The 14,627-nt window shown below is 38.2% G+C and overlaps 1 protein-coding gene across 1 annotated transcript; it reads left to right on the forward strand.

The window, feature by feature from the left end:
- The first annotated feature begins 1,884 nt into the window (after positions 1 to 1,884).
- On the forward strand, positions 1,885 to 13,453 carry LOC140150064 (medium-chain acyl-CoA ligase ACSF2, mitochondrial-like). The gene is made up of 14 exons (XM_072172067.1): positions 1,885 to 2,055; positions 2,437 to 2,565; positions 3,149 to 3,202; positions 3,759 to 3,871; positions 5,301 to 5,348; positions 5,681 to 5,798; positions 7,688 to 7,833; positions 8,472 to 8,563; positions 9,709 to 9,779; positions 11,293 to 11,394; positions 11,945 to 12,093; positions 12,628 to 12,682; positions 12,970 to 13,056; positions 13,397 to 13,453. Exons 1-14 carry the CDS (start codon positions 1,885 to 1,887, stop codon positions 13,451 to 13,453), a joined length of 1,392 nt encoding a protein of 463 aa, XP_072028168.1.
- The last annotated feature ends 1,174 nt before the right edge of the window (positions 13,454 to 14,627 follow it).

Genomic DNA, 14,627 nt, shown 5'->3' on the forward strand with positions numbered 1-14,627 from the left:
GGTCCCATTCAGTCCGTATGAATAGAATGAGTTTCAAAAGTAATACGTAAGTCAAAAGTAGTAAGGCTCGGGACTGAGGGAGAAAGGCATTGCACAGTGTTTTTAATAATTTGTTATAGAATTTGTATTATATTGAGAATTAAAAAAATAAAATTTATTTGATATCAGAAGGACATTCCTCATATTCAGAATGCAGGTCCCACAAAAATACTGTGCAAAGGTGGTGGGTGACCGAGCCCTTAAACCCTATCACTCGGACCACCCTTCCATGCTCAGGGTTTCGGCCAAAAGTCACTAAGACAAATTTCGCCCATACTCAAATAATTGATCGATCGATTTATTTATTGATTTATCTATTGATTGATCGATTGATTGAAAAAATGTGTTGAAGAAAGTTGATATGGGAAACTCCGGCTTTTAATAAATCCAGTTATGGTTTTGTCTTGCCGTGTCTATATCCTTGAATACACTTCTAGTGCCCGTTTCTATTCATCGTTATGTATTCTTCTCCCGTGCATTATTTTCGCGAACTACCCTTCATAGCCCAAATTATATAAACCTGCACGCTAAACAATGCATTATCTAAAACCCGCACGCTAAACAATAGATTCTAGATAATACGTGCACGCTCAAATACTAGAAATACTACTTTCACATAACTATATAGTAGAATTAGGTGGCGCTTTCGACACAGAGGTCACATAACTATATAATTGTCTGTTCGACATATATACCATCAAAAAAGTACGAATATACATTCCGTGGTGTTAAAATGGTATAGTTACAAACGGTGTTCTATTTTGCAAATATCATTGTCATAAATTATGATTAATGACCTCAAATAAATCAAACATCAAATGAGAATAATCGAGCTTCTTTTAATTAAAAAGGGCCAAAAACAGGTGGATCATAATTATACAAGATGACACCATTGCAAAATATTCAGCATTTTACAAATGAAATACATGTAGGCCTATATCTAAAATAACATGGCCGGGCCTGGAAACACACACTAGCGCATAATATCATGATCATGCTTTATAATACTGAACAAATTGTAAAATCCCAATGTCGTGTGTTTTAATATAAATAGATTTTAAAGTTCAAATTATAGAGCTATAAAGTCCAGTTGATATTGATATGTCTTTTTTCTCATCTCAATTCACCGTAGTAGGCCTACTAGTTGGACATCTAAATCGATCGTTTCCAGGTGAACTGCTTCAGTGCTCTCTGTGTTCGAAACCACGATATTAAATGATCACAACATAAAGTCAATTGGTTACCAACCATGCGTGAATAAGTTACTAAAGTATGACGTATGACGCAATCGATACCGTTGATAGCTAACTTATACAGGGATTGATTTTCTTTACCAGTTAAATGCTACCTAGCTGGTCAATGACCTGACGGTGTTTTTAAAATGTAAGATATTTTCCCTAATATTAAAACTAATATAATGAATGCAGCAATTAATATTGCCTATTGTTTTAATACACTCAAAGTGTATGACGGATAATGTACTCGTGCAAATGCATTCGTCAAGATAATTCCACTTGCCATGGAGTTATTGCATTTAGCTCTCGAGCCTATCGGCTCTCGAGCTAAATGCAATTCAGCATCGAAGTGGTTACGTAATTCTCTTGGTTACCGGATCACGCTATTTTGATATGCCTTCAAGTGCCATATACTTTGTGTGGTGATTGTTTCGATCGTGGTTCATAACTCAAGCGCGTGATCCCGTTGACATAGTAACATTACGTAACTTCGATACTGAATAACTCCACGGCGCGTGCGATTATCTTGACGAATGCATTGCACTCAGTTCATTATCCTTATCATATGAAACAAATAAAATGTTTTCATTCCAATCACTTCAGTGTCACAATGTCGCAGAAGCTAACAAAAAGTTATATTCATGTGCCTGTGAAAACACCGTTTTCGGGTAAGAGCATTGGGCAGAGATTCAACGAAGTGGCTAATCAGAACCCGGATAAAGAGATGTATGTATTTTATGCAGATAAAGAACGAAAAACATTCAGACAAATGCAAGATGAAGTAAGTATATATAATGTTCATTTATTCTAACAAAAAAATGTATATAAATAATTAAATGAGCTAGTCTCTTGGATAAAGGTGTCACTTCTTATTATTTCCGTTACCCGTCTTCCACACGCGATAATTCATTGACCCATTCTCTGCAGGCACTTGGAATGCCCTGCCAGAAAAGTGAGGTTAATATTGCTATCAAACTTAGGCGCTAACCCGTCAGTGTTATCTAAATAGATATCTGCTGTCATTGACATGAAAAAAATATTGAAATTGTTTATATTGGGTGACAAGGACCAGCATGATCATATTAGCAATTACTGTGATGAGGCACCAGGCTGTATTTCCAAAGTAAACCATTGTTTATACTCGATATTCTGTTTATAACAGAGTCAGCAGTTTGCCGGGGGTTTGCTAAAATTGGGTTTGAAGAAAGGAGATACGCTAGGAGTTTGGGGTGGTAACCATTACGAGTGGCTACTGGCATACCTAGCCTCACTGCAAATTGGTGTCATCACGGTGAGTAGGTATGTGGGGTTTTGGTGGTGTCACGGTGGGGATGATGGGATGATGGGATGATGACAGTGTGTAGGGGTGTGTGAATGCATATTGTGGGGTGCCGTACTGGGTGGTTGTAGGGTTGGGGTGTGTTGGCGCGTGGGGGTTTGCGGGCTGGGTTGGGTGCGGGGCGTGGGTGTGTATGGTAACAGCACATGCTCAAGGGGGAAGAATGTATATCTGTGATAGGCCTAGTAGAAGTAGTAAGCCTATACATGGTTGGACAAACTGTTATCAAACGTAATCAATTTCTGACCTTAAAAGCTTTTAATTTAACCATAGATCGTCAAAAACGTCAAAATAAAACCAGCCGTTGTTCATGCCGGAAAGATGCATAAAGGCCGGTATAATTATTATATCGGGTAGTCCAACATTTTTCCGTTGCGGAAACGTTGCATTTCGGTTCTCCGCAATGATTTTTGCATCCACTGAGATTTTTGATTCTACTTTTTCCCCAAATTATTAAGGGCCACACATTTCGTCAATTAGATCTTTAATTTATTTAAATGTCTGGAACGAAATTCCTCTCTTTTTTCTCCTTAAGGTTAATATGAGGATAGACTTTCCGTTGAGTGTTCAGCAAGAAGCTATTCAAAAGGTAGGCGTAACATATAGGCCTTAGGCTATGGCTCATAAATAGATAACAAATCACACATATACAAAAATATATATCCCGGCAATGATTGCAACTGAATCTAAGAATGTGCTCATTAGGAAACGAATTTGGAGAAAACCTTCTGTTAATAAAATACTATGCTGAGCCACCAGCCTGGGTGGCTCACGCTCCAGTAATTTCAGATTGAGCTCAGTAATACATCAAAGAATGTCTTCCAATTCATGAAAGCAAATAGATAATCAGCTTATCGGATTAAAAGCTTAGAGGAAAGGTCTTGCTGCTCAGCGAGTGTTTGTAATTATCAGAAGGTTTTCTCCAAATTCATTCTCTAATGTTAACCATTGTTAACTGAAGACAAAAAAATGTAGTCACGGATATAGAATATACTCCCATAACCATGATGCACTCTCACCACCTAACATGCCTATTACAGGAACTTAGAAGAAGACATACAAACAAACAGACAGACAAATCAAGAACAACCATCAAAATAATAATCGTCATCGTGTCATGAAATTCCATTGCTCCTTCTTTCTAGCTCGGAATGAAAGTCGTCGTTTTGATGAGATCGCCGTCTGATATGTGTGACAGAGCCAGCCAAATTATACCAGAATTACTGACAAATTCTGCCGATAATCTCAATTGCCAAATGTAAGATTAAAGAGTAAACCTCATCTTTCCCTCTTCCTCCTCCACCTCCACCTCCTCCTCCTCCTCCTCCTCCTTCTCCTCCTCATCCATCATCACCCTTCTCATATCCCCTCCCAATGCCCTTCATCTTCCCTCAATGTCCTACTTCCTAATGTAGAACAAGTGAACTCGAAAGCTTATTGCAGTCGGTAACGCCACGAAATCGCCACCCAGAGGAACAAATAAAGATATATTTTTGAAATAGATGCATTTATAGGATTGTAGAAATTAAACTTGATTAGATTTTTTGATTGTCAAATCCAAAAATACTCACTAGTTTTAGACTTTCGCCATCTTGGCTGATGGCTTCTTCAGAAAGACCATTGGGATCTACTTTTCCCGCGGGATTCGCCGCTGCTTTCGGTGATTTTCGCATCCCTCGGTGGCTCAGTTCTTACGAGCGTATTAGTGGATCGTCTACACACGTCGACGACGCCTGGGAAATAATTATTTTGTACAGACAGCGAAACTAAATCAATACCCGGGATCAATACAGGTGTAACTGCTACACGATTTGATATTCAGACAATATATCTTTGGATACCGGGGTATAAAATAACAGCTGCCCTCATTCGTAAACACTCGGGTCACGGAAGATACACAGTACTATAGCGCAGCGTAGGCCACTGGTGGAGGCAGTCTAAAAGCAGATGACATACCATGCTCACTGACATCTACAGAGGTCAGTCACAAGGCTATTGTCAATAACCTTAGTCGGATGTCCTTCGGCCCATTATGCATCTCAAAACTATTAAACAGGTCGGAACAAAATGGCCATGCGTGGCTGTGGCCTTCATCTCCAACATGTCCAACCACTCCATCCACTCCAACCACTCCATCCTTCTTCTTTGATCCACTAAGGAGAACTAAGCCACCGAGGGATGCGAAAATCGCCTCGCCGGAAGCAGCGGCCAATCCCGCGGGAAAAGTGGATCCCAATGGTCTAAAACTAGTGAGTATTTTTGGATTTGACAATCAAAAAATCTAATCAAAGATATTGTTTAATGCAATCAATTAACATACTCTTTTTGATGATAATGAATCGGGTTTTTCTTTCATACTGACGAGTCCATATAACTATCAACCGTGCCCAGTGTGCGTTATACTGATCATAGAGGGCGACAGTATGATTCGTGTTTTTAAAATGTAAAGCTGTAACGTCATTTGTGCCATTGTCGTTACCCGCGCTACGCGAATCGCACTTCAAGGATTATATAAGGATGGTTTGTGTATGCTGAATCTCGACGAGCGTGATGATATATCGGTTCGAACGCGTATACATGCAATTTATTTGACTAGTATATTGCGTAATAGACCTTCTGGCAGGTCACTGTTTTTCGTAAGGTAAAATTCTATTGTTCTGTATATTCTATTGTTATCTAATCTCTAGAACGCCAAACTTGAAGTATGTTATAAACGCAGGAACCAATCCATGCAAGTGAGTAAACTAACGTTATTTTCATTTTGTTTAAAAAAACATGATTCGCTTTAAACAGGGCTACAGTAAATCACTGAATTATTGTAATCGGCGACGTTTGACGATGCGGCGCATTTTTGGCTCAACAAACTGAGGTAACATTGTCGCTTCGTTTGTCACAACGGCAAAAGTCGTTGAACTAACAGACCTAAACTGGCCCTATTAAGGCCAAGCGCTAATACAAGTAAAGTGAACGATCAACGATCGTTGAGTGATATCAGAATACGGTAATCATGATGAATTATTGCATGCCATTACGCTTATATTATCTGTCCTGTTTTGGTAATTTAAAGAGGGATGATTGCATTGACGGATTTTATGGAAATGGGCAAAGGATTTGACAAAAGTACAGTGACGAAAGCTATAGACCAAGTTGATTTTGACGATCCTATTGGTGTTATATTCACTTCGGTAAGAAGTTTAGAGATAATATCCCGGGAATAATACTTTCCAAAGAAACCATCGGCTTTTCCTTGGCAAAACAATCGGCATGACCTAGAACTGCCTCAGTTCCTCTGATCACTCGAGCCCGCCAGTCCTCGGGTGCTCGGTGTCGAGCTGCCGAGTGTTAGTGCCAGTAGTGCCAGATAAGGTCTGGATGGTGACTGTAGTGCAGTTGGTTAGTGCTAGGAAGGGTCTGGAGTGTGATTGGAGTGCAATTGATAAGTGTGTCCCAGCAAACACAAAAATGTTCTTAAAACATTCTTAAAACATTTTTACAAAATAATATCCTTGTGTTTTTTTAAATATTATTTTAGATGTTATTAAAACATTTTTATACCCTTTATACCCGACATTTAGACGTTTGCTGTAAAACGTTTTGTGTCTGGCAAGGAGGGTCTGGATGGTGACTGGAGTGCATTTGGCATAATTGGTTAGTGCTCGGAAGGGTCTGGAGGGGTGACTGGATTGGTCAGTGCTAGAGAGGATCTGGTGGTGATTGGAGTGCAATTGGTTAGTGCTATGAAGGGTTTGGATGCTGACTGGACTGCGGTTGATTAGTACTATGATGGTGACTGTAGTGCAATTAATAAGTGCTATGGATGGTCTGGTTGTTGAATGCAAGCAATTGATCAGTACCAGGGAGGGTCTGGGTGGTGATTGGAGTGCAATTGGTTAGTGCCAGGGAGGTTGGTGACGTGACTGGCGTGCAATTGGTCAGTGCCAGGGAGGGTCTGGGTGGGGATCTGGGTAGAGACCTGGGTGGTGATCAAAGGGAAAATCACACATGGGTGCAAGAAGGATACTCGGCAGCGGGCCCAACCGAGCAACCAAGTACCTGCTTCCTCGTCCAGAGGATGATTTAAGCACTTCCCAGCAAGTCTTGCGGTTAGCACAGCTGTGTGAGTAAACATGACACCACTGCCGCCCACTGCATACACACGTGCATGGTTAAATTTGAATTTGGACAGATATATTTACAATAAAAACACCTTCAAACGGTTGGTCGATTTCACATTTTATGTTATCTACAGAAGGTGTGAATTATCCTTCATGCACACATCACTTTAGATCTGAAATCGACCAAGTAATGACGACATACGGGCAATTCCAAAACAACATCTTTTGCATAGAGTTCAATGGGATTTGAAAAGTAAAGTGGCAGTTGAAACTCTAGTGATAACACTTTTACAGTGCATGATGGGGCTTCCTTAAATCATCCTCTGTTCCTCGTCTATCATATCTATTTGCACCGGTGCTCGGTTTGACGGACTGCCGAGGGTTGGCGTACTTCTTGGCGGACTAATCGTTAACGGAGCCTCCAGTCATTTATCACGCACTAATCATGCTAATGGCCACTAATCAATGGCAAACCATTATTTGTTAATCAACAGGGTTCAACTGGATTTCCCAAAGGTGGGACCCATACACACTTATCATTGCTTCGGACCGTTGAGGGTTTCTCGCGCCGGGTTGAGGAAGGTGCAGACGGGATTCCCATACAATTTGTAAGTATATTTATAGGAATACACGCATAACTGATATTGTATCGCAGCGGAGGAATATTGGGGGTGGTAACCCCTCTCCGGGAAGACAAGTGATCCAGTGGCATAGCCTTTTTCAGAGGGGTGGGTGAAAAGCAAGTGCAAACTTTGAAGGTTGCAACTTTGAAGGGGGCGAAATTTGGTAAAAATGGGCAACATTGGGCTACAAAATACACACACAAAAAAGCCAAATATCGTGGCGGTCAGCATCATACATCAGGGAGGGATAGAAGGGGCAAGATGTCCTACAGGACGCAGCTCCACTCCTTGCCCCCACACCACATATCTTAACCATCTTAAAATACACATCTTTAGTCATGCAGGTATGCCCTGATCATGTCGTTTGGAGGTATAGGTGCACAAATGGGAGCAGTACTGCCCATGATTAAAAGCGGGACTACTATCGTTGTGGGTCCTACGTATGATGCACAACTATTGGCAAATGTTATCCAGGATGAAAGGTAAGGATATGTTTTTACATATACTTAAACAGGAGTTTTTACAACAGCGGGCAAAAGTCGTGACGAAGATCATATTAGTCCCCACCCCCCAAAACCCAAGAAAACAATTTGTTTCCAATAGCATGTCTAAAAAGTGCAATGGGCAGTGCGGTCTTTTTATTTTTCATTTTTGAATACCAAAACAAATGCATTGCGCAATGCGTCATGCTGGATTTTAATATAATACACGAAGGAAAAGTACACGATTGGTATCCTTTCAACATTAAGAAAATAAACAGAAAAATTCCCCACTGTTCACCAAAAATATCCATGCAGGCAGAATTTTAAGTTCAAATTGAGCTGAATTGTCAGCATTTTCTACTTTTCTTTTCATTTCATTTCTTTTCTTTAATTCATTCTTTTTTGAGGGGGAGGTGATTGGATTTCTTAATTAAGTGGTGGCAGGCTCTGATTTTAAAACAGCGACGGCTGTCGAATGTAGGACAGTGACGGCTGTCGAATGAAAGAACATGAAATTAAAGAATACAAAAACAAACAAATCGATAACGTCGCCCTCTATAATCAGTATAATACGAAAGGAACGGTTTCTAGTTATCTGGGATACGTCATTACGATTATTGTTTTTTTTCTTTATATAGAGTTACCGGATCTACCATGCTCATTCATCATTTGAACGACATTTTGAATTTGCCAAACTTCGATGACTATGATTTTTCATCTTTTCAAGCTTGTAAGTACAGGGTGTAACCCCCCAAAAAAAAGCAGAACCCACATTGCGCTCTCTTTTTCCCTATTTCAGAGAAGTTATATATTTTGGTATCAGAAACCTGTAATCGTTAGCTTTAATAAACCCAAAAAAATATTTCAATCGGCTCACAACTTTTGAAGATATGCTCCGTTTATGAAATGTACCCGTTTTTCACTCTGTCGAAGGAGGAGGTTAATTTAGTTACTTCAAAGATTAAAAAGTAGTACAGGTATCAGACATAAATATCAAACATTCGTCAATAACTTTATAAAATAACTTTATTTAGGGAATGGACATTACCGGTGGGCTTAGGGGCTATGGATTTGTTAAGTCTCATTAATTTGTGGATAAAATAGATGTGGGATGGAACTTCTTTTGCTATACTTGCAGTTACTTATTTTTTTCTTGTATTGGTTATTTATGCCTCTTTGTTTTATTATGTTTCTTACTTTCTTGTTTCTTGCTTTCAATTTATTGACAACTTAAGTCATTTCTCTTCTGGGTGTAAAAGGTAGCCCTTAAAAGTAATGTTTGGTTTGTCTTTGGTTCTTCTGAAGTGAGTTTACAGTTCTCTGCCCTCTACCTGGTTGCCTCCTTGGCGAAATTCAGGTTTCAGCCCTGATTATTACATCAATTACGTTGCGTACCATGTGCGCCGGATATTTGCGGATGCAGCAGCAATACGTTTGGGAAGATCTTGGAGCCTATAGCTGGTGGTCTTCGCTCATAGACGTCGCTTTTGACTTTGCCCCAAAAGAAGAAATCAAGCGGTAGTCATAGGTCTGGTAATCTTGCAGCATGACGCATCCCAACCAATAAATCGAGTATATTTCTTTAAAAAGGCATATCTTCAAAAGTTGAGACAGTCGAATGGTGCTAGTCATGCGCTTCAACGGAAAAAGTTGAAGCTTTTGAAATATTTTCTCAAAATATCAAGAGCTATCTTAAGAACTACTGAACCAATACTAGGCTTGTTTGTACTCATTTTAATGCATTTTTCATGCTGATTCCAAATATGGTCATGACAATTTACATTTCTGACATTAAAAAAAAATTGAAACATGTCGTCTGCAGTCGACACCCGCGTGATGAGAGTTAATAAATATTTCGATGCCTTTCATCTACAGGTATGTCAGGTGGTAGCATCATTCCCTATTCATTACGTCAAAGAGCTGCAAAGATCACTAAACATATATTGGTATGTATAATTCCCCAACTATATGAATGAAAAATTATGTCCAAAAACTTACAGAGCACCATCTATATACCCACAATGGTTTTAAGGTTGCTATATCGGCTCAAAGTATGATAAGTCAAATTCCTTCTGTTTGTTGGCTTGTTTACCTAGGTGAGTCCGTAAGGGACACACCATTGGGTCCATGGGTCCAAACCTATGAAAAAAAAAAAAAAAAAAGAAAGAAAAAAAAAAAAAAAAAAAAAAAAAAAAAAAAAAAAAAAAGAAAGAAAGAAAGAAAAAAAAAAAAAAAAAAAAAAAGAAAGAAAAAACGACCCCAAGAAAAGAAACAGGCTATCTATATGCATAGTCTATTAAAAAATGCTTAAAAGAATAGAAATAAGTATAAAGTCACAGGTCTATCAAATACAGTGGCGGTATCAAGGAATGGTGCAGTTGCCCATGAAATTCTATTAAATGTACAGACATTGTGAGGCATTTTTCTGATCGGATTGAACATTTGCACCAAAGTGGTTTCTACATTGCTGAAATATGCATGGACTTTTATACTTATCCATCGAAAGTTGTGTGTTTGGCCTTCTAGCGGGGGCTCCTGAAATTGATATCGGGCGGGACATTTAATAATTGCTGCGATGCGTGGATTTCTAATCAGGATACTACTGAAATCTATGTACGTATCGTATTATGTATTATGTATATGTATGTATAAATTCCCGACTTTGGGACACCGCAGGGACACTTCATATTACCGACTGGCTGTTGATAACCGGATTCGTGTGTAATAAAGGTCCAAATCTTTAAGGAAAAATACACAGGGTCCACGTTTTTGAGTGAAAAAGGCCTGAACAGAATAAAAGACCCCATTTAAAGGGACCGACAGTCCGCTTTTAAAGGCTATGCTAACCGATATTAAAAAAATTTTCACCTTTTGGAACCCCTCCCTATTTTTATCATGTCTACGGGCCTGTCATTATACAATTTTGAAATTGCGCAAAACGTATGAAAGGTATAGGCCCTCTCGTCTTTTTCCAATGAACAACAAAAAGAACACATATGCATGGTACCGCGTATCATTAACTTATGCGGCCCATACACGATCAAAATATTGATCAATAATTGGGGACCCTAAAAGCAGGAGTATAATATTCCACCACATGAGAAGAGGAAACCGGAACGGCCGCGCACACTGTACTTACCACTGTGGTACTTACAGTATGTCCAGTACCTCCTGGGAGATACTGAAGGGATGCTGCAACCAAACAAAATTGTTTCGCTTGTGCCCAAGATCGCATTAGTTGGAGAAAGCTTGTAGTCGCCTGCTCCGCAGCCGACTGATGATGATATGCAGGAGTGGATACAAAATGTACCATTGTGCGTGTTCAATGGTAGATTTTGTATCCACTCTTGTATTAAGGGTCTTTGATATTGATCAATAAGATTGAACGTGTATGGACCGCATTAAACAATTATTGTCTTTTTTTCACTTGTTTCAATATTTTTGATTACGTACGTGTAGCTAGGATATGGTGCTACAGAGGGTTTTGCAGCCATGCAATCGTCCACAGATCCTATTGAAATTCTACATAGCACTGGATATGTTCCTGCGGATGGTTCCGAGGTAAATTAAGGACATCCTCATTATTGGTTTCTTTGAGGGCTTGTATGATTGTTTAATGTTTTCACAATAGCAAAACAGTATTATTCATTAAGGCCTCAGTCACCCACCCTTGCACATTATTTTTGTGGGACCTGAGAGCACCTTAGACAAAACAAATTGCATTCTGCATACGAGGAATGTCCTCTGATATCAAATAATTTTTTTTTTTTTTTAATTCGCGACAGGCTATAATACAAATTTGATGATAAATTATTAAAAATTCACATTTTTGCTATTTAGCAATCCTGGGAGGAAAAGCCGACCATCATATGAAAATGTTTGACCTTTCGCATTGAATATTTGCATGAAGTTTCATAAAAGACCTAAATTTCGAATTATAGGTTTTACTGATGTTCATTTTGTCGATTACGATCACATAAAGTGGCCATAATTATCTGTAGACATTGTCCGTTAAAAGATGAAGTTAAAAGTTTCTCGGTAAGGAAAAATAAATAAAAAACAACCATTGTTTTTAATAATAATAGACCTAATCATAACATTCCATAAATAGGTGAAGATTATCGGCGATGATGGTCAGATCCTACCAGTCAATGAAATTGGAGAAATATGCTTCAGAAGTCAGTCTTTATTTTTATATTACTGGGGAGAAGAAGAGAAGACAGCTGCAGTCAAGAAACCAAATGGATGGTACCACACAGGGTAAGATGAATAGCATACGATTTATATTAATGTGCCTCTTCGAGCTCTTAATATGGTCAAAATGTCAACCTTTTTACGGGTCCCTCAATATTTTTCAAAATTCTTTTTTTTTACACGATAATATTGTACTTTATAAAACCAACATACCCTGCAATTAGGTGCTGTAGTTTTGTCAAAATCCGAGATTTTGAGTAAAACACAGGAACCGTCGTTTTATTATTACGATGGAATTATTAGTCGAACGCATACACGATGTTCATAACACAGTACGTACATGGCGTGCGGGACGGTGATCTACACAACAAAAGATCGTACCATAACACGACCGAAGTAGTGATAAATATTAGCGACATCGGCGCTGGTAGTAAATTCCAATTTTCTTTGATTTGCCTTAGTTGTTCGGCTCAAAAATAAAAGGGGATATGTCTAATAGTAAAAGCGAACATTTTATGACAGAAATGCTATCTATTTTGTATGAAAATGTTATGGCTTTAAGTCAAATTCTGTATAATGTTTGTTCATTTCCATTTTTAGGGACCTGGGAACGTTAGATGAAAATGGGTATCTTCGAGTTGTTGGAAGAAAATCGGTAATGAATATTTTGAGTACAATTGCACCCGAAATTTTACCTTCATTCCGTTTAACTGTTTTGGTACTTGTCGGCATCTTGATGCCGACTTTAGCTACCCTTTTCGAGTTACATGGGCGACATCTGCGCTGGTAGTAAATTCCAATTTTCTCTGCTTTACCACATTTGTTCGGCTCAAAATGAAAGGGGACATATCTGACAGGAAAAACTAACATTTTATGGAAAAGATTAATACTCATCTATATGTTACAATATAGCATTATTTTAAAAGTCTTTTCTTTATGCAGGAACGCATCATCAAAGAAGGAATAAACATAGCGCCTGGTAACTTGGAGAAAGTCTTTGACGAACATCCTGCAGTCAGTAATGTCATGGTAAGAAGTTGTATACTGATGAACAATCACGTACATAACTATAAACTGTCCTTTGTATTGCTTAATTTCTTCACTTTTAAACTGCATTTTTCTGAATGTGTTGATTGTTAGTCCGATACTCCTGCGACGATATGGACATGCTATCTTACCTACTCCATTCGATAGTCTGCATTGTGTGTTTTCTCTTTAAATTGCAAATCTTGTACAAAAAGTTTTGTCATACGGTTGTAAATTCAATGAACTATGACTTTGCTAAAGAGCGCTTATTGATATGTGTCCAAAATTTCACCTCAGTTTTTAAACTGAGGTGAAACTGTTTTGTCGAAATCTGTTTAATTAGGTTGTGGGCGTTCCCGATGAACGGACATCTGAAGAGGTTTGCGCCTGTATTAGGTAAAAGACGTTAAAATGGCTTCATCATATTTATTATATATACATCATACATGTAGCCTACGTAAATAAAATCCAAGATTTATTTTTAATTTTTCCCTAATCATTTATGTAGGATTTAATATTTCTAACATCTTTATGCCTGTATCATTAATAAATGATCTTGGTGTTTTGATACAAATTTAAAGTTCACATTTGGACTTTTTCTGAGATTGATGAGTATACCTATAAACTGGCATGAGTGCGCCGACCCCATGTCACATTTCGGGATTGTTTCTGGACGGAGGTCGGGTGAAAAACGATATTACGTTAACATGACTTTGTCGAAATTCGTCGTGTGACAAGAATGAGTGTATAGATGACTAGGGGGAAGCTTACTTATTTGTGTCTTCTATACTATCCACCATATACCCTAGGCCCTGCATAACGAAATTCAACAATATTCAATATCCAAAGCAATATCCTCACTACAATAGGCCCCCAAAACAGAACTCCCACCCCACATAATCGCAAATTGACACGAAAGCTTCATTCCATGAAGCATTTCTCTCATATTTGATCATCTTCTACTCTTCCTAAAAATCGTTATAATACCAAATCTAATCACCATGGAATTCACCATATCCCGTCCAGCTCACATTGGGCGCCCCATTCCTTTTTTAAAGGAATTTTTATTCTGAGATTGATTTGTTATCAAAATTTATATTTAGACTTATATAATTTTCCAGTTGATTTTTCAACAAAGATTACATTTGTATTTTGGAAATATTTGGGATTTGAATTTTGGAATCAAAAGTATGCTTGGCCTTTGACAAAATTTGGAATGTTCATGAATTAATTAATCCATATCATTGTGGACTTAAGGTTATGTATTGTTGGTCGAAGAAGCAACAAAAAATGTAGTTCACAGCATCTTGTGAGCTTTAGCAAAAATTGCATTGATCAATTCATAGCATGTAGAAGAATTCAAATATCACAGAGATACTTTTGTAGGTCCTGTGGCTCTTGAGTTATGTTGTAAAGAGGGCTGAAACAACAACTTTTGTAAAACGTATAATTATTACTCATTAACAACAATAAATTAAGCAAGTTTTCAAAATATATGATTTGTAGAATGCACTTTTGCAAAAGTGTTATTTTTCAATAATATACGGTCCACAACTTATAAGTTCCCCCTAATA

Source organism: Amphiura filiformis, chromosome 4 (assembly GCF_039555335.1).
Source record: "Amphiura filiformis chromosome 4, Afil_fr2py, whole genome shotgun sequence".
NCBI lineage: Eukaryota > Metazoa > Echinodermata > Ophiuroidea > Amphilepidida > Amphiuridae > Amphiura > Amphiura filiformis.

Coding starts and splice junctions, on each gene's coding strand:
- LOC140150064 (XM_072172067.1), top strand. CDS start 1,885: ATGTCGCAGAAGCTAACAAAAAGTTATATTCATGTGCCTGTGAAAACA. Junction 3,872..5,300: donor GATAATCTCAATTGCCAAAT/GTAAGATTAAAG, acceptor TCTAATCTCTAG/AACGCCAAACTTGAAGTATG. Junction 12,683..12,969: donor GAGTTGTTGGAAGAAAATCG/GTAATGAATATT, acceptor TTCTTTATGCAG/GAACGCATCATCAAAGAAGG.